General features: G+C 33.8%; 3 protein-coding genes across 4 annotated transcripts; all 3 read left to right on the top strand.

Moving 5' to 3' along the window:
• Positions 1-1,026: 1,026 nt before the first annotated feature.
• LOC140811817 (proton pump-interactor 1-like) lies at positions 1,027-5,690 on the top strand. 2 transcript variants are annotated; one of them, XM_073169898.1, is made up of 8 exons: positions 1,027-1,185; positions 2,041-2,416; positions 2,810-3,001; positions 3,120-3,299; positions 3,393-3,587; positions 4,307-4,405; positions 4,491-5,025; positions 5,124-5,690. In XM_073169898.1, the coding sequence occupies exons 2-8, from the start codon at positions 2,078-2,080 to the stop codon at positions 5,438-5,440; spliced, it is 1,857 nt and encodes a 618-aa protein (XP_073025999.1). In that variant the 5' UTR covers positions 1,027-1,185; positions 2,041-2,077; the 3' UTR covers positions 5,441-5,690. The 2 variants fall into 2 exon arrangements, with proteins under 2 accessions (XP_073025999.1, XP_073025998.1); XM_073169897.1 differs by lacking the exon at positions 1,027-1,185 and adding an exon at positions 1,192-1,380 and having other exon boundaries at positions 4,491-5,397.
• A 381-nt stretch (positions 5,691-6,071) lies between these two features.
• On the top strand, positions 6,072-10,251 carry LOC140813239 (dynamin-related protein 5A). Its single transcript, XM_073171724.1, is given in 9 exon segments — positions 6,072-6,472; positions 7,044-7,235; positions 7,338-7,544; positions 7,824-8,252; positions 8,363-8,590; positions 8,663-8,858; positions 8,939-9,629; positions 9,868-10,024; positions 10,026-10,251. Coding segments are annotated over 9 exon segments (2,508 nt in total). The 5' UTR covers positions 6,072-6,094; the 3' UTR covers positions 10,056-10,251.
• Positions 10,252-14,677: 4,426 nt separating this feature from the next.
• LOC140812196 (VQ motif-containing protein 4-like) lies at positions 14,678-15,770 on the top strand. The gene has a single exon (XM_073170419.1). It carries the CDS (start codon positions 14,777-14,779, stop codon positions 15,497-15,499), a length of 723 nt encoding a protein of 240 aa, XP_073026520.1. The 5' UTR covers positions 14,678-14,776; the 3' UTR covers positions 15,500-15,770.
• Positions 15,771-19,084: the final 3,314 nt, after the last annotated feature.

Here is a 19,084-nt window from a genome sequence, read left to right as displayed (position 1 = left end):
ATTTGCAACGTATTGCAATACTCCGAAGATTTATCCAATGCTTATCGAAATACAACGGCCGCAAGTTTTCACATCAAAATAAAGTAAAACAAGACAATATATATTTATAATTTTTTTTCAAGCACACTTTATTATTAAATTAATTTTTTTAAAAAATAGTGATCAGACAATAATAATTAAATAAAGATAGCCGTTGTTTATACATGGAGTGAACGTTAATTTTACATCATCACATTTCACATGATCTAAAATATATCATAAATGTTTTCAAAAAAATATATATATCATAAATATTTAGTACAAGATATAAATATGCCTAAATGAAAAAAAATCAGTAAGCTGTAATTTTTATCAACATATATATTTACAGCAATATTCATGAATCTCATATATTATATTTTATTTTGAATTTAATATTTTGTTATTTCCAAAACAATTATGTTATTATCACAAAAACTCTTGCTCACAAATGAATTTCGTGGGTCGAATCTCTTATTTGAGTCATCAATGAAAAATTATTACTTTTTATGCTAAGAGTATTACTTTTTATTGTGAATATAGGTAGGGTTGATCCGTCTCACAGATAAAAATTCGTAAGACCGTCTAATAATATACTTATTCTATTATTATATAGATATTCAAGGTTTTAAATGTTTGTTTAAATATAAATTAAAATTGTAAAAACATTTTAATATGTACTATTGGAAATCTCCAAATCATAGGAATGTAAAATATAGTTTTTCCTGAAAAGAACAATTCAGTCCTCAAACTTACAAAGTAAGATATTTTGTTTTATCTTTTGAAATTCAATGGTGTGATATGAAGCTAGTCTCCTTCTCATCAGCAAGTATTTACCAGAACTATAACTGCGGACTGAAATCCCGGTAATCCCACCATTAATGCTGTTGGGTAAAAATATGGGAAATAAAAAAGAAAATAATAATAATTTTGTAATTTCAAGATTTTGTTTCTTCTTTTTCCAACACAGCGTAAATTTCTCACTATATATCTACCTTTTTTAGTCTCGTAAATTTATCACATTTCAGTAATCAAGAATTTAGCTTTCTTCCATTTTTTCTCTCCACCTGTCTACCTCTAAAAAGGCTGAGATCTGTGGTCTCTCTCTCTTTCTTCAGTGGAGGGTCTGTCCTACAAATCTCCGCGTACTTTTCTTGGCCATTACCGGTAAGTTTAAGCCGGTTTTGCGCCATTTGATGGGAACCCACTATTTTTTCTAGCCATTTTTTTGCCATTTTGTGATTGTTTTTTCGGTCAAATTCGGGTTCTTATTGCTCTCTTCACACGTTCTTCTTCATATGTTGTGATCTTGATATTTCTTGGTGAATTCGGGTGGTATTGATTTGAACGAGGAGTACGAGGGTTGACTTTCTTTTCCGATGTCCTAAAGTTCCATTTTTTCTTATCAATATATATAGATTAGCTTACCCTTAAGTTTTAGATCGATTACACGGAACTATATTGCATTTATTTGCGCGGTTTCTTGAACGTTTCTTGGTTCTTTTTACCCCTTTATTCATTCTTATGTGTTTTTATAGTATGAAGGATCTGCGCGTTATCTATGATGATTTGTTGTTGAAAATTAAAACTTCTATGGCTTGATTCCGTACCGAGATTGATCTGTATCATTCTGGTATTTCAATCATTGTGGCTTTATACGATTTGTACTCATACTGTTTAATTTGTAATTAGCTATTGGGGACATCCTTGTTTGATTTCAACATTACACATTAGATTTCTTGAATTTTCATGGTGCTAACTCATTGTTTGTATTTTTAAATTCCATCTGATAAGAAGTGGAAATTTGATTGAAGGGGACAATGCATCGATCCAAATAATTTTGTTAGCCTGAGTGATTTCCTTAAACATCACAGTTAAGATTATGAATTTGGCTGATTCGAGTGATCTTTGTTAATCAACGTTCCTCGAACAAATGATTCTTGTTGATAAAAAATTTCTTTTTGGGGACTTTTCTATTATATAAGGTCTATTGTCAATGATGGTAATTTATTTCTGGTGTAGGTTTTGAGAATTTACCTTGCGCCGTTTGTTGCATAACATGGGTGTGGAGGTTGTAGAATCCAACTCAGCCGTCAACATGGAAAATGGAAATGAAGCCAGCACATCAGTTGAAAATGGAAAAGTAAATATAAATTTTGGCTCACATGGTGTGGAAGAGCCAGTTAAAGGAGAAGCTCCTAAAGTTTTTGAGTCCAGTGCCCCTAAGGATGCAGTGGATGAGTGGCCAGAGCCCAAGCAGGTACATTCATTTTATTTTGTTAGGTACCGGGCATTTGAAGACCCGAACCTGAAAAACAAACTTGATCTGGCTGACAAAGAGCTTCAGAAAAGGAACCAGGATCGATTCCAACTTATCGAACGATTGAAGGAAAAAAGGGTAAGCTGTGGTATTTGTGTTTTAGCTGAGACTATACAAGATTTTCTAGTGTTAGCCTCTTTAATGCGGCCAATTGTTGATTTGTATAGTTCTTATACAATTTGGGAGATCTTTTGAGGTTTAGAAGGTCCACATTTAAGTAAATGTAAACACCTGAATTATTATGATTTTAAATCATGTGAATGTACCGTAGTGGCTAGCCATGCATCCTTTAAATTGGTTGGTCCTATTAATCTGTGATGTTTCTACCGAAAGTTAACTTGATTTATCCACTTTTGTCATATTTATTCATTCTACATGTCTCATGGTATTGATTGTGGACTGTGTCCAGTATAGATCTAATTATGAAAAGAAAACTGTGAGATCTTAAATGATACCAAGTATGTGTTGCAGGGGGATCGAGCCCAAATCATAGCCCAACTACGGTCTTTGGGTGTTGAGAACAAACAATTTAGGATATTTATGGATGAAAAAAGGAAAGAAATGGAACCTCTCCAGCAGGCACTGGGTAAGTTGAGAGGTCCTGCTGGAAGTAGAGAAAGGGCTTCCAGTATATGTTCATCCGAGGAAGAACTCAATGATCTTGTAAGATTTTATTTAACTGTTTTTTTTGTTATTTTCATGTAGCATATATTACATCAATTGCTTATATGTTACTGCCAGGATTGTGTAGCTAACAATTTTTTATTGCTGAATGGCTTAGATTAAAAGTTTACAATACCGCATTCAGCATGAAAGCATTCCTCTCAGTGAAGAAAAACAAATCCTTAGGGAAATCAAACAGCTTGAAGGTACGAGGGAAAAGGTTATTGCAAATTCAGCTGAGAGGGCAAGGATTCAGGACTCGTTAGGTGAAAAAGAAGCCATTCAGGACCAGGTCAAAGTAAGAAGATAGTCCCTTGAGATTTTCATGTTTAGAATCTTCTTAATTTCCATTTATCAGTAGCCTTATACTTATTTTTTGGTGTATATACAGCTGATTGGAGTCGATCTCGATGGAGTTCGAAAGGAAAAGCAAGTGATTAGTGCCAAGCTGAAGCAGCTTGATGATGCAAAACTGGCAGCAGAGAAAGTGATCAAAGCTTTAGAGGAGGAATTGACTACAATTACTGAAAAGAGAGACAAGACTTTTGAAAACATTAAAGAAATGAGGAAACAGCGAGATGAAGGGGTACGCATCTTAAATTTAGTTTGACGGCTATTTATGCACTGTACTGTCTATGACCCTGATTTTTTGGGTTGAACTATCTATCTATTCTCCATGACATTATTTTAGCATGTGCCGACCATCTATACCGTGTATCAAGAGAGAGCCTGTATTTGAGCTCACTCAACGAAAATACCCGCTGCATCATACCAAATAAGAACTCTATTAGACTGATCCTTTTGATTTCTTGACAAACATACCCAATATCCATTGTGTTTAATATTTTGAATGTTATTAAAATTATTGTAGAGTAAAAATAATTTTATTTTCTCTATATACTTGTTATTTTATTATCGTGAAATCATTCAAAATGAATATATTATATCAAATCTTGATGTATGAAATATTAATTGTAGCCAACAAGGTTTAAATCTTATTAAAGTTTGAATTAAATACTCACTATATACATATATTAATTGTGGTAAACAAGGTTTAAATCTTATTAAAGTTTGAGTTGAATACACACACACACACACACACTTGCAATAAATTTTGATTTATAATCAAGATATTTCTTTTTTCAATTATGATGGATTGTCATAGTTTTCGACTCATTACTTGATTGCTCTTCTATTTTTCTGAGTAGCTCAAAACCGAGTTTTTTTGGCCTTTAACTTTTTTTTTGGAAACTATGCCATATTTCACAATTTCGATCATTATGAAGTTTCTATTCTATCTTGCAGAATTCTCCCTTCCATCAAAATCGTGTTGTCTTGACCAAAGCTAAAGTACTTGCAGTTAACAAGGATGTTGAGGCCCTGAAGGATCTTTCACATTCAGAGGTTTGAAAAAATCTTTCTACTAGTAACTCAACGTCATTATTTTGTAATTTATTTCACAGTTGTTTTATGTTATTCCCTCGACTAGGTTGAGAACTTCATGAACCTCTGGAATAATAATAAGGCTTTTCGGGATGATTATGCGAGGAGAATCTTGTCATCCCTTGATGCGAGGCAGTTGAGTAGGGATGGCCGGATGAGAAATTCAGAGGAGAAACCACTGGTGTCAGTCGAGGTGTCCACTCCATTTGTGCCAGAGGTGGTAAAAACATCTTCCAAACAACCTCTAAAGCAAGATTTGGTATCCGTGCCTAAAGCAGATACTTCGGAGCAGAAAGTTCAGAATCCTAAGAATGCTAAAAGCAATAAAGAAAACAAGAAAGCAGAACTCGCCTTGGAGAAAATTGAACAGCTAGACAGAGAGGAAGTGTTTCAGTTTGACAAAATCCAGAAGGATTCTCTCCCCAAGAAGGAAGAAGTGGATGAAACTAAGCTGAAAGAGCTTAAGAAAGCAGAAGAGATGGCAAAGCGTATTCAGACAGAAGAAAGGAGGAAGAAGTTGGCAGAGAAAGCTTCGGTCAAAGCAGCTAAAAAAGCTGAGCAGGAAGCGGAAAAGAAGCTCAAGGAAATTATCAGTTTTTTTTTTTACCACACATACTATTTCCAACTAACGTAATTTTTCGAGCTTTGATACTGAAGTTACTTGAATTCGGATTTATACAGGAGCGTGAAAAGAGAGCAAGGAAGAAGACTGGTGCCACTGTTGCTGCTGTGGCTTCTGAAGAGCCATCTGAAACAATTGAAGAAGTTGCCGAACAGGAGATGGTCGAGGAGAAAGTCGAAACTCCTGCTCCATTCAAGAACAGGGCTCGAAAGGAAAACCCCATCAGACATAGAGCACGCCCGAGAGGCGGTCCGGACTCACTTCCGAAGTCCATGCTCAAACGCAAGAAGGCGACGAATTATTGGATATGGGCTATTCCTGCTGCTCTGGCGGTTCTCACTCTTTTGGTAGGCGGCTACACCTATCTTAGTTAAGGTAATGGAGAAGAAACAACTCTTGAGAGACTGTTATACTATGGTAGCGAGTTATAGTTTTTCGCGTCCTGTGTACAAGGATGGAGTTTGAGATATTTACGGCAGAGCAACTGTGAAACTCTTTTTTTTTTTTTTGGATTGTCGAATTTTCAATTTTGTCCTGAATATTGTTGAAACCTTTGCTTACTGCAAACTGTTGTGATGGTACGTAGGACAGGATACTGTCCATAATTCTGTGATATCAAGAAAATCTATGGTAAAGTAGAAATTGTAAATTAGTTTTTAATACATCGAAAATCTTTCAATATTTTCTACTATTTTAACGAAAAAACTGGACTTATTTAAAAGTATGTCTGTTAAAATTTTATTATAATGCAATATTAAAAATAAATTTTAGATCTTATGGTTGATTACATATTATTCTATTAAAAATTAAAATTATAAATTATTATACATACGTTGTCCCATAACACGAGCTTGTCTCCCATATATCATAAATGGTTTCATCGCACAGTGTTCAAGATTTTGGGCTATCATCGGATTCGTTAAAATATGGGCTCAATTAACTTGACCCATTGAGAGCCCATCCAACCTCTTAAACGGCACAACCACCGAAACTCGGATTCAAAATTTGAACTTGGCATTTCCTTTTCAATGGCTACCAACGGTCGCGATTCCACCAACGCAGCCGCTTTCCTCACTACACCCACCAAAACTCCCGGCGGAGAAAAGTCCTCTTCCAGGAAACACCACCATCAATCCATGGATGCTTTCAACAGTACCGTTCCCGAGTTCAAAACGAGATTCGAGGCCTACAACAGGCTTCAGGCCGCTGCCGTTGCATTTGGTGAGAAAATCCCCATTCCCGAGATTGTAGCCCTCGGTGGGCAGTCCGATGGTAAGAGTTCTCTGCTCGAAGCGCTCCTAGGGTTTCGTTTCAATGTGCGGGAAGTTGAAATGGGCACCCGTCGCCCTCTCATCCTTCAGATGGTTCATGACTCTACTGCACTTGAGCCCCGATGCCGCTTTCAGGTCCTCTGCATTTTTTTTCCAGAATTTACTTGGTTGATTTGATGCACTACGGTAGAATTGAACTAAATTTCTGTTAAGTTTGAAACCATATTGTTTGGATCATCAGTTTGGAAATAATCAAAAGCTGTTAAGGTTGGAACTTTAATTCCAATGGTTCAGCTCCATGATTCCAATTGTTATGTTGGGCCTTTTGATTGTAGACTTCTGATATGGATCTTTAATTCTAACGATCTATTTCTTGATGCAATAGTTGAGTTAACTTTGATCGTAGAATTGTCAACATTTAGCTCGTTTTTGAATTTCATAATGAAGAGTTGAATTCTATAAGGTGAGATAATTGTGAATAGATTAATATTTTTTCACGGTTTGGCTTTTGAAATTATGAAACAGAATTAGGGATGACATTATCGCCAAGTTGATGTACATTGTAGATTCAGGCTTTTGAATGTATAAATTTTGAAAATATTTCTTTAGAATGTAGTTGTCTTGAACCGAACTAATTTTGCTTAATATAAGAATATCAATCTTGTATTTTTCCATCGAGGAAGCTGAATTGAGAATATTGTGACAGGAAGAAGATTCAGAAGAATATGGGAATCCCATTTTGTCATCTACTGCAATTGCAGATACTATAAAGTCTCGAACTGAAGCACATTTGAAAAAGATAAGGACAGCAGTTTCTTCGAAGCCCATTGTTATGAGAGCAGAATATGCACATTGTCCTAATCTTACCATTATAGATACACCGGGCTTTGTTCTCAAGGTATGCAATGTAAAACTTTAAATATTGATAACAATTTAAATTTATGTTTTTCCTTTTAAAATATTCTTTCTGCACTAAATTGGTGGTTTGAAATGATGGCAGGCAAAAAAGGGTGAACCTGAGAGTACACCTGATGAAATTTTGTCAATGGTGAAATCCTTGGCCAGCCCACCACACCGAATTCTAGTGTTTCTTCAGCAGAGTAGTGTTGAATGGTGCTCGTCATTGTGGTTGGATACTGTTCGTGAAATAGATCCTGCATTTAGGAGAACTGTCATTGTTGTCTCCAAATTCGACAACCGTCTAAAGGTATAACTTTGTTCAAGGATTTGCTTCATTGGTAATTATAATTCAATAATAATACAGGGAAAGATTAGAATCAACGTGATTAACTAATGATATATTTCTCATCATCGACAAAGCAAATTCATAGTTTGCATGAATCAGTCTCTCTCGAGTGCTGTTGTATGAAACTATTGCATCAGGACCAGTTTTGAAAACGTTTCAATTTTTGGTTTCGGGAATAAAAAGCCCAGGAAGTAATATTGGTCATAAAATATGAATCAGCTTAAAATCTAACATGTTCAGGAGTTCACTGATCGCTGGGAGGTGGACCGCTATTTGAGTGCAAGTGGATATCTCGGAGAGAGCACGCGGCCTTTTTTTGTAGCCCTGCCAAAGGAGAGAAGTGCAATTTCTAATGATGAGTTCCGTAAGCAAATATCTCAGGTAGATACAGAAGTAATGTCTTATCTTCGTGATGGTATAAAGGGGGGTTTTGATGAAGAGAAGTACAAATCTTACGTTGGCTTTGGCTGTTTAAGAGATTATTTGGAATCTGAACTCCAAAAGAAGTACAAAGAAGCTGCCCCAGCTACAATCGCCCTACTGGAACAGCGCTGTAGTGAAGTCACAACTGAGCTGACCAGGATGGAAAGAAAAATACAGGCAACTTCTGATGTTTCTCATCTTCGCAGATCTGCCATGTTGCATGTTTCTTTTATCTGCAACCATCTGGTATGTATCAATGTTTTATTTTAATATTTATCTTTTTTATTTGAGTATCATTTTTCGGAAACTTAATTTTGAATCCAAAGTTTGAACCAGTGTTCCTGTAAATTGTAAAGGAAGCACTTCTTGATGGAGCAGCAGATCCAGAACCAGAGCAATGGGGGAAAACAACAGAAATCGAAAAATTCGAGAGTGGTATAGGTTGTTGGCCTGGTGTTACCACCGGTGTAAAACCTGCCAATGCAACTCTCCGCCTTTATGGTGGTGCTGCTTTTGAAAGAGTGGTGCATGAGTTTCGTTGTGCCACATATTCCATGGAGTGTCCCGTGGTGTCTAGGGAGAAGGTACTTTTTCATCAAGGTTTGGGACTATGTGTCAAAACTATACAGCGTAATTTACGTCCTGAACTGTGACAGGTCGCCAATATCTTACTTGCTCATGCTGGCCGAGGCGGGAGTAGAGGAGTTACAGAGGCTGCTGCAGAGATAGCACGTGCTGCAGCCAAAACTTGGCTTGCTCCTCTTCTTGACACAGCTTGTGATCGGCTTGCTTTTGTTTTGTGCAATCTTTTTGATATTGCGATTGAGAGAAATCAACATCATCACGCTGGATGTAAGTTGAGAACATATTTTTTTCTGTTTCATATTTACCTTATCATAACATTGCTTTTTTATTGTTATATTTTCTGTTAGATGGTCATCAATCTGGAGATATGGATGGATATGTTGGTTTTCATGCTGCATTAAGGCACTCTTACAATTGCTTTATAAAAGATCTTGCCAAACAGTGCAAACAAGTAGTTCGACACCATCTAGATTCAGTTACTAGCCCATATTCACAGGTCTACTACGAAAATGATGTTCTGGGGAGTTTAAGTTCAGGTGTAAACTCGATTTCTCGACTAAACCAAGTATCAGCAGGATCGTCTTTCTTTGAGCTCAGCGATGGCAGGCCTGCTTTGAACAAGGAAGCCACTAAAGATCAAGAAAATATACCCCCTGAAAAAAATGATACTACACCAGGGAAAGTGGCTGAGGGTAGAGATGCTCTCCGAGAATGCCAAATGACGGTGCCAGAAACCCCATCGCCTGATCAACCAAGTGATGGAAACTATCTGGTTAAAAAGGAAGTTGGTAACTGCATTGAAGTAGGGGCAAGAAAACGCTATCCTAGACTTACAGGAAATAATAGAAATTCGGATAATTGTATTATTCAAAATGGTGGTGGCCTCTTATTTGGTTGTGGAGATAATAATACTTCCAGGTCAGGATCAGCTTACTCAGACATATGCTCATCTGCTGCTCAGCATTTTGCTCGCATTCGTGAAGTTCTAGTTGAGAGAGGGGTGGCATCAACTCTGAATTCCAGTTTTTTAATACCTTGGTAAGGGGCTGTGTTTGTCTTAACTCTAGAGTTATAAAAAGGAAAGATAATATGTACCAGCTAAGTATAACCAAGTTTCTTGCCCGGTAATTATAAAACACTGAACTGATTACTTTCTTCCCCATTTATTATAACACGCTAAAATGATTAGAATCCTTTGAACTCATTTTTATATCCTTGAAACTAAATCCTTATTGCTGATTAATCTGAATCAAACTATGGTTTTTAACTTATGCAGCAAAGAGCGGCTCATGGTAGCACTTGGATTGGATTTGTTTGCTGTGAGTGATGAGAAGTTTATGGACATGTTTGTTGCGCCTGGAGCATTAGATGTACTTCAGAATGAAAGACAGTCGCTTCATAAGCGCCAGAAAATACTGCATTCTTGCTTGAATTGAATTCAAAAATGTTGCAAGGTCACTTTGAACACAGCCAAGTCATACACTATATGCAGACTTTGCTGGAGAGGTATGATATTTTTCACATCTAGTGAAACTTTTAGTTTCTATGATTTAATTTCCCTTTTCACACAGAATGAATTAGTTTACTTTTTACCATTGATTGAGAATACTTTTTTTTTTCACTTGGAAATATCGGTGTAAGTTCTTATGGTCATTGTTTTTCACTATACTATATTATCGAATTTGAGACATATAAAGTAACCAACTTTAGTGACATTATCAATTTTTTTAAAATATCAACAATATTCCTTTAAAATTATAAAAGCATAGTAGGTCGCTTAAGTAGTTTTATAGCTGGTGCCGAACTACTTGTTTGCATTGTTTGGCAAGACCTTTTATAAAGCAATCGTGAGATTGCCTTGATGCAGCATGAAACCAATTGTAAGAGTGTCTTAATACCAATAATAATAGCCCTCAGAAATACCAACAATAGCTCTCTAAACTTTTTTATATAACTTTGAGATATCTCTAAAGTAAATCCTTTATTATATAAAGAATCACAATTGGATCATCAGCGCGAACAGCAGTGTTGTGCAAGGATGCTTCACTTAATCTCAAAGGTCGATAATACCATATGATTGATTCCTTGACTAACTTCATTGTGGTCAGGCAATCTAATACTATAATCATAAAATATGAAGAAAAATTGTATAATGGCGTGTTTCACATGGATAAGCAACAAAGCATTAGTTCTGTATTTAATTCCACGTGAATAAATAATGTACGCATAAATGCCCTCGTAAATTGAAGTACTATACCGTTAGCCATTCATGCACATTATATGAAATAAAGTTTTAATAATAATTAACCACCAACAGCTTTTTTCTCTATTTGAAACGGTCTCATGAATCTTTATCTGTGAAACGAGTCATCGATATTCACAATGAAAAGTAATACTCTTAGCATAATAAGTAATAATTTTTCATGAATAACCCAAATAAGAGATATGTTTCATAAACAATCCACTTTTTATTGTTTTTTGTATTCTATACAAAAAACACCGTTTTCACCGCTAGTTAATTTTTTTATATATATATACAAACAGTTATTTGTACGACTAGGTATATATATTTCATTCTTTCAGTAGATAAATAGCCCGACGAAATGTTCTTGTGTGGCCAACTGAATTGTCCAACACAATGATTAATGAGCATTTTATATACAATAATGTATTATAATATTATAATTATAATTTTAATGTGTCATGTTTCTATTTTGAAATATTAATGTTTGGTCATTAAAAATTGATTTATAAGACAGTGATAAATAAAAAGAAAAATGTTGATAATATAATTATTTTTGACATCAATTATTATAGAATTGTTGCTAAATTGTCACATATACTAATCAATGGATTAATGAGATGGAGTGGACTCAATTATTGTCATTGTTATGCGGCTCGAAGCAGAGATGCTAAGCCTACGATGTTTAGGTCAGTTGTGGCGGGAATAATTAAAGCAAAGCATTGCCATTTCATTAATTAATTAATTAATTATTATTATTATTATTATTATTATTATTATTTGTCTCTGAAACTAGCAAGATCAATAGTTTTATATTCCACATTTATTTTTATTATATTACATTTCCTGTCCTTATATGGAGCTAGGTGAATGTACTTTGGTGGACAATATGATTTGAATGAACTTTTATTGTCAATTAATAAAAACACTTTTTGAAAAATGAAAAAATTTATTTGATCTTTCCTATTCCTATCAAATTGTAAAAATTTCCAGATGCTTTTAATTTTGGATCTTAAATATTATATTATATTATATCAGCCTAAACTCTTAAGACTGAATCCGAGAGATGAATTATTGTTAACAATGAAACAATTGATCAAATATTATATTAGTATATTATTTATTTATACATTAGTTATACAAAATATAAATGATTCGATTATTAAATAAATTTGAAATATTTCATGATTAACATTAAATATTATATAAACATATAAATGATGATTTGAAGTTTATGTTTTTACATCCGTAAAACAACAAAAATATATTTAAGATCCATAAATTTAAAATACATGGCAACCTTAAATTGTAGAATCCAAATTTAAAAGTAATATGTACTGCACTTCACTTTGCTATTCTTGTAAATGTTCAACATCCACATCATCTCATTATTGAAAATTTAAAAGGTTATAAGAAATTTCATATAGTGGAGTATGCCTGGATACAAGTAAATTATATGCGAGAGAACAAAAAAAAAATGCAAATTCGAGAAACAATTGTAAATAAAATTTAAAAATATGTATGAAGAATATTGGACCACTACTCACTTCATGCTTGATCGACTTTGCTAGCATTAATAAAGTTAATATGTTCTGCATCATAGATCAAGTGTTTATTATTAGATCAAAAGTTAGAACTGTTAATCAATATGTAATTTTATTTTTTTTATACCCGCGACAAACCGAGATGAGTGTTAATAGATTTGACTGTCAGAGCCGTGAATCCGGAGAGGTACGTGTCTATCGCCTGAAACGACCTCATTCCCATTAGATGTCGGCAATAATAGGAGTGGAGCAATTAATGAGGAAGGACCACGTGTTTGTTGAATTCGTTCAGTGGACGAAAAAAAGTTTGAAACCAAAGCTTTTGTTCAGACGAGGAATTGCATCTATTCATCAGTTGCAGTATCCCATTCTGAGTTCCTCTCTCAGTATACACATATTTGAGTGTGTTCTATAATATTTAATAGGTGTTTGTTCTCATGTATTAAGAGAGTTTGTGTTCTTTTTGGAAACACAGTGAGTGAGTTGTACACCACAAAATATTATAGTGGAATTCTTTTCATCTTGCCCGTGGTTTTTACCCTAATAATTTTTAGGAGTTTTCCACGTAAATCTCGGTGTCCATTTTATTCTTTATTTTCGGGTTTTTACTATCTCAAATTCCGCACGTGGGACCAACATTAGAGATCGATATTACTCATTTTCTACCACCGGTCCTATCCGCAACAGAGATATTATTACTCGTTAAAATCTGATCATTCATGATTAACCTACTCAACCAAATCAAGCGACCTAATGTCAGCAACTTACAGACAAGAACTTCTTAAAAATTATCCTAATATCAGTATCACTCATACACACTTAATTAAACATATACGTTTCTTTCAACCCCCTTCTCAATATTCCATTTTAATGGGAATTTGATTCTTTACATTCTTAATATGGCCTCACCGTTTAAACATCTGCACTAGGATATGATGAACTAAGCGAACAAAATACACACATTTTAAAGTCAAAATCATTTTTCACAACTTATTTTTTCAAGGTTATTGCCAATTTCCTATATTTCCTGCCAATTAAATTTAAACAATAAAATTAATAATCCTTGTACGGCATAGGGCATCATGTAATAGTGCTTGTAATGTTTTTTTTTACGATGTCATTTTCAGAATCGATGCAAAATTCCATCTTAATGCAATTCAAATATCAATATTTTTAAGTATAACTTTTATTAAATACAAAGAGTTAAATTTCATGTCTCTATTCGATCCAATATTTTTTTTATGTTCGTTGTATTTCATGTCTCTTAGATTCGATCTATAAATACAACATTTAAGTGATGCATTCCAAAAATAAGTTATATTCAATCTATTCTTAGGCATTGTTCGATATAAAAGAAGAAGAAAACATCAACTGATTATAAATATTTGTTTTTACCATAGTTTGTCTCAATTTTTTTAAATAATTATATTTATAAATCATTATAAAATCCATATTTGTTGATTATTATCACCATATTATATATCTTTATCATTATATCTCACAAATCAAAATGATAACTAAGTTTTTACCCAAAGTTTATATCAAACCATCTATGTTTATTCTCATAAGTGAAAGTTTCAATTTTCAGTCCCAATCAGAAACGTTCTCAAGTCAACGAGTTCAATCTGAAAGCTCCCACTTTCCCATCACCACGTGGAAAAACCATTCTTTCTTTTTTACTATTTTTGCTTTCAAAATCTTATTTATCTTGTTAGTTTGTGTGTGTATATATATACACACACTAAATGCAATAGGGGTCTCAGTGTGAGACCATCTTACGGATACTAATATGTGAGACGACTCAATACTACTCATATTCACAATAAAAAGCAATACTCTTAGCATAAAAAATTATATTTTTTCATATATGACCAAATAAAAGATCTGTGTTACAAATTCGACCCATGATACCGTCTCACACAAGTTTTTGTTATAGTCATAATTATGTTATCTTCAAATAAAATAGGAAATTACAAAAAGGGTGTAAATTGTCCCTATAAGGCTATAACCCTACCACGAAGCAAGAATGGAACAAAGAAAAATAAGATTAAAAAAACAAGTCACGTATCGTGTGAGGAAAAAGAAGGTTGGGTGCATGAAAGACTTCAACTTGACAACAAAATAAGGGGATAACCTGCGTTTTTTTTTTTAAATATATATAAACTTTAAAATAAAGTTTTGAATTAATTTTATATCGAAACAATCACGAATCAGTTCCGTCGTTTGCTTTGAAGGTTTCGTCATTCGGTTTGGACATATATTTATATATAAATTTTGGCATATTTAATGTGTAATAAAAGAGCACCTCTCCCCATACCCATTCTTTTCACTCGTTCATCGCTTCTTCTCCTCCCAAACCTTTTTCCCTTTGTGTGTCTCTGCTTCATTTATTGCCAATTATGGATATCAACTCTCCGAGAATTGAAGAAAGAGAACTCAACCCATCTCCCACCACCTCTCCCCACAGCAATGGCGGCGGCGGCTGCACCACCAGTAATGCGGCGTCGGTAATGCTTGTCGCCACCCCGCCGTTCACCCCTAATCCAAACCGCACTTTCAGATCTAACGAATCCAATCCATATCCTACCACTTTCGTACAAGCGGACACTTCGTCCTTCAAACAGGTCGTGCAGATGCTCACTGGTTCCTCGGAAACAGCTAAACAAGCATCCAAAAAGGATCCAACTTCGACCGCTGCCGCCCCCCGAGGCGGTGGCGTCAGCAACAGCAGCATACCGCCTATCAGAAGCACCGCTCTGAAGAAGCAAGGCTTTAAGCTCTACGAGCGCAGAAACAGCCTGAAGAACGGGCTCATGATCAACACACTGATGGCGGGTTTCTCTCAAAACTCCAACTTTTCGCCGAGGAAGCCCGAGATTTTATCCCCGAGTATCCTTGACTTTCCGGCGCTGGTCCTCAGCCCGGCGACGCCATTGAACGAGGATAACCTGAGCAGAGCCTCACCGTCCTCGATCGAGAATTCGTTGGAAGAGGAAAAGGCAATATCTGAGAAGAAATTCTACTTTCACCCCTCCCCGAGGACGGCCCCCGGAAACGCCGAGCCTCAGCTTCTGCCTCTTTTCCCGGTGACATCACCGCGAGTATCGGGTTCCTCTTCGTAAGCAAAAATATTCTTGAATTTGAAAATTTTATTCAAGGTAGGGATCATTCTCCATTTGTACAATTTCATCTTTCATTTTTATCTCTCTTCTGTTCTATGATTACAAAGAGAAAAAGGAAACGACTTTCATCGTCCCATTGCTGAATTCCAAGCCGACATTTCCACCTTCACGATTCTTTACCAAATGTCACATCGATCCATAATCAAACCATAGTTGTTGATGTTGGATCAAATTCGTATTCACTTATTCTGTACTTCACGAGTCAATTTAACAACAATCTCTTTAAATTTAGAAATCTTATTTCTTTAAATAAATAAAATACAATTTTTATGTTCAACAATTTTTAATTAGTCCCAATTTTCTTATTTTGTCTTCGGTTTTCATATTGGTGATTGGATTGAACCAAGAAATGCTATTTATAAACACAATCAAATAACTACAAATTTGAGTCAAATTGTACTTCAAAACCACTAATTTTGTGTTTATTTTTAACTTGGATAGCGACTGATTAAATTAAAATTAGACTTGCGAAAAATAACACGGTCTATTTTCTAATAATTGGGTCAACATTTGGGGACCAGACAAGCCTATATCATCTTGGGCTTTCTTGTTCATATTTATTACACGGCCCACTTCTTTATATTAACTCCCAACCTTTAATAATTTAGGGATGGGCATTCGGGTCGGGTAACATCGGTCCCCACCCGATTTTATGCGTCTTACAATGTATGTCATATTAAAAAAAATTGATGCTTGTCACATTTGAAAAAAAAAAAAAAAACAGAACGAAATCTGTCTTAACATGTACTTTACTTTCTCTCGAAAAAATTGCATACAAATCCCTTAAAAATTGAATAAAATCCTTGTAAAATATCAATAGGCGTTTAATTCACTGTCTATACAGACAGATTTTCATGGACAAAAACTTGTGTGAGATAGTCGCACGATTCGTATTTTGTGAAACATATATCTTATTTGGGTCATAATTTAGAAACAGTGCCAACGAATGCACCACTTCTTTAGAGGCCCACTAAATCCATGTTAAATATTGATCCGCTGGGCTCGTGTTTTGTACTTGAATTATGATTTTACTTATATAATATAGAGGTTTATTATTCTCGCCTAAATGTACATGCACAAGTTATCTCGCTTCTCAAAACTACTTTAAAATAATTGATTTAAAAATCATACTTAGCAAAACAAAATTCTTATTTTCTAATGTTGAGGTGCCTATCGTCTATTGGCGACCTGAATTTTGTCAAATTATTCGGGAGAACACGTTTTACTCCAAAAAAAGTAAAATAAAATGTAGTTTTCATCATCACAATTATTAAACTCGATAATATTTTTTATTCAATCATTATACCACAAATCCAAGATAAGATTGTCTTTTAATATTCAAAGCATAGGGGTATTTATAAAACTATAAATACAAACAAAATATATAGAGGGTATTTTGTTTTTTAACTTTGGTCGACTATTTATTTAAGAAAAGGCAAAAACTTGTTTTATATGATCGCATGTATACATTGTTTATACTGGGATATTTATATCTCACCGGAGTTATCCGGCTGTTGTCTTGTCTGTATGTATGCATGACAACATGTGGGACAGGTTCAGGGTCACAGAGGTGAAGAAAGATCGAGTTAGAGTGGAAACTACGGACTTGGACTAGAGATAGGGTTTAAACACTTGATAGTTAGTTGTTGAACCTGAGATGTGTATGATTGTATATTTTATCATATTTATACTTATATACTGATATGTATAGGAGTTTGATTCCATTACCTTCTGCATTTTAAAAAAAAATTTATACCCTGTTTATTCTAATTGATTAAATTAGTCCCAGTGAAGATTAAGAAGATGATTAGCGTTCCGGTCCCCACAATATATAGAGGGTATTTTGTTTTTTAACTTTGGTCGACTATTTATTTAAGAAAAGGCAAAAACTTGTGTGACAGTCTCATAGGTCGTATTTTATGAGACAGATCTCTTATTGTGTCGTCCATTAAAAAATAATACTTTTATGCTAAAAGTATTACTTTTTATTGTGAATATTGGTAGGGTTGACTCGTCTCACAGATAAATATTCGTGAGACCGTTTCACAATAGACTTACTCTTAAAAAATAACCTCCTCACTCGAGGAGGTCATAAAATATAGTACCCAAAAAATCAACTTAACATGCTATTATGATAAATATTTATCAGAAGATTTCGAAATAATAAAATTTTAATTTTAAAATAAGTAAAATAGGAATCAAGAAATTTCAACTTGGAAGTTTCGCAAATTATTTCAACAAAACAAAGTATAATATTATAGAGTTGACTTATGTTTCTCAACTGAATAGTTAAAACAAAGTGTCATTAAACCATTAAATTACTCCGTGTTAAATATATACTAATTTGCTTACACGTCTATAGTCGTGTAAATGAATAATTGGTTGTAACAAAACCAGGCAAGAAAGGGAAGACAGATGGAATAAGGAAAATAAAAACTATATCCATAATAAATTAAAAAAAAATATAGGAAATCAGCAGAAGAAATTTCGAAGCTATAACATAAATTACGATACTTTACGTCGTGTTATTCATGAAACAATATTTTAAAATAAAACCCTCAATTTGCTTTAAAATTTAAAACTAAATAATTTTTTTTTAATTATCACTTGGTTTTTGTCATAGTTAATTTATAGAATAACCATTAAAATTCCGACCTCGTGCATCTTATTGTGTATTGAAATGGGAGCGGGCTAGTGGCTTAACTAAAATCTCGATTTGTGATTCGCACATGTCCGGACAAGAAAACAATGTATAAAATGTGAGTGTTTTTACCATGTCTTAATATGATCTCACATATTTATATTAATAAGATATATCGATTGATTTATATCTATAATAAAAAATAATATTTTTTTTATTAAAAATAAGATATTTCATGAAGCGGGTCAGATCAGATAGAAGATCGCCTCACAAAATTGAGTCATTAAACATTCTCGTGATAGTTTTTTTTTCATTGAAATGGTATAGCCTATGCACCCACAATTGTACATACTTGTATCACCAAACTATTTAGCACTTGTACCATCTTCAATCGGTCAAACAATTCACTGTAAACAATAATTTATTGATAACAAATCAACAAATATTAGAAATAATTACATAAAAACTATTTATAATTGTTTTAGAGAGAAGAATATTTATCAAATCTGTATAATCCAATTGTCGGATAATTTTTGTCAATCAACAATATAACTAACTTATTTAGTGAAATTTTTTTAATCAAAAAATAAGTGTTTATTAACTTTAATTTTGATAAATTTCTTTATGTTGATACAATTATTACAGATATAATTACAAAATCTTAAAGAAAATATAAGTATTTGAAAACAAACCTTTCTGTTTCTCAAAACATCACGACATATTCGAATTGTTGAAGCTCCATGTATTTCTTTATCAAACTAATTAAAAACTCTCAGTACTAAAAAAATACTCAAAAGTCTCTTAAATATATATATACCAAATGACTCATAAAAAGACGGTCTCGATATCAAATAATTCATTATTATTCTATCCATTGGTTTTTT

This window comes from Primulina eburnea, chromosome 14 (assembly GCF_022965805.1).
Source record: "Primulina eburnea isolate SZY01 chromosome 14, ASM2296580v1, whole genome shotgun sequence".
Classification (NCBI taxonomy): Eukaryota; Viridiplantae; Streptophyta; class Magnoliopsida; order Lamiales; family Gesneriaceae; genus Primulina; species Primulina eburnea.
Note: the sequence above shows the minus strand (reverse complement) of the source record. Positions and strands in the feature narration are given on the sequence as shown.

What these genes read in the sequence shown, in the direction of transcription:
- LOC140811817 (XM_073169898.1), top strand. Translation starts at nt 2,078, where the DNA reads ATGGGTGTGGAGGTTGTAGAATCCAACTCAGCCGTCAACATGGAAAAT. An exon ending in AGGAAGAACTCAATGATCTT is followed by an intron (nt 3,002 to 3,119) that starts GTAAGATTTTAT and finishes TGAATGGCTTAG; the next exon opens with ATTAAAAGTTTACAATACCG. An exon ending in GGAAGCGGAAAAGAAGCTCA is followed by an intron (nt 5,026 to 5,123) that starts AGGAAATTATCA and finishes TCGGATTTATAC; the next exon opens with AGGAGCGTGAAAAGAGAGCA.
- LOC140812196 (XM_073170419.1), top strand. Translation starts at nt 14,777, where the DNA reads ATGGATATCAACTCTCCGAGAATTGAAGAAAGAGAACTCAACCCATCT.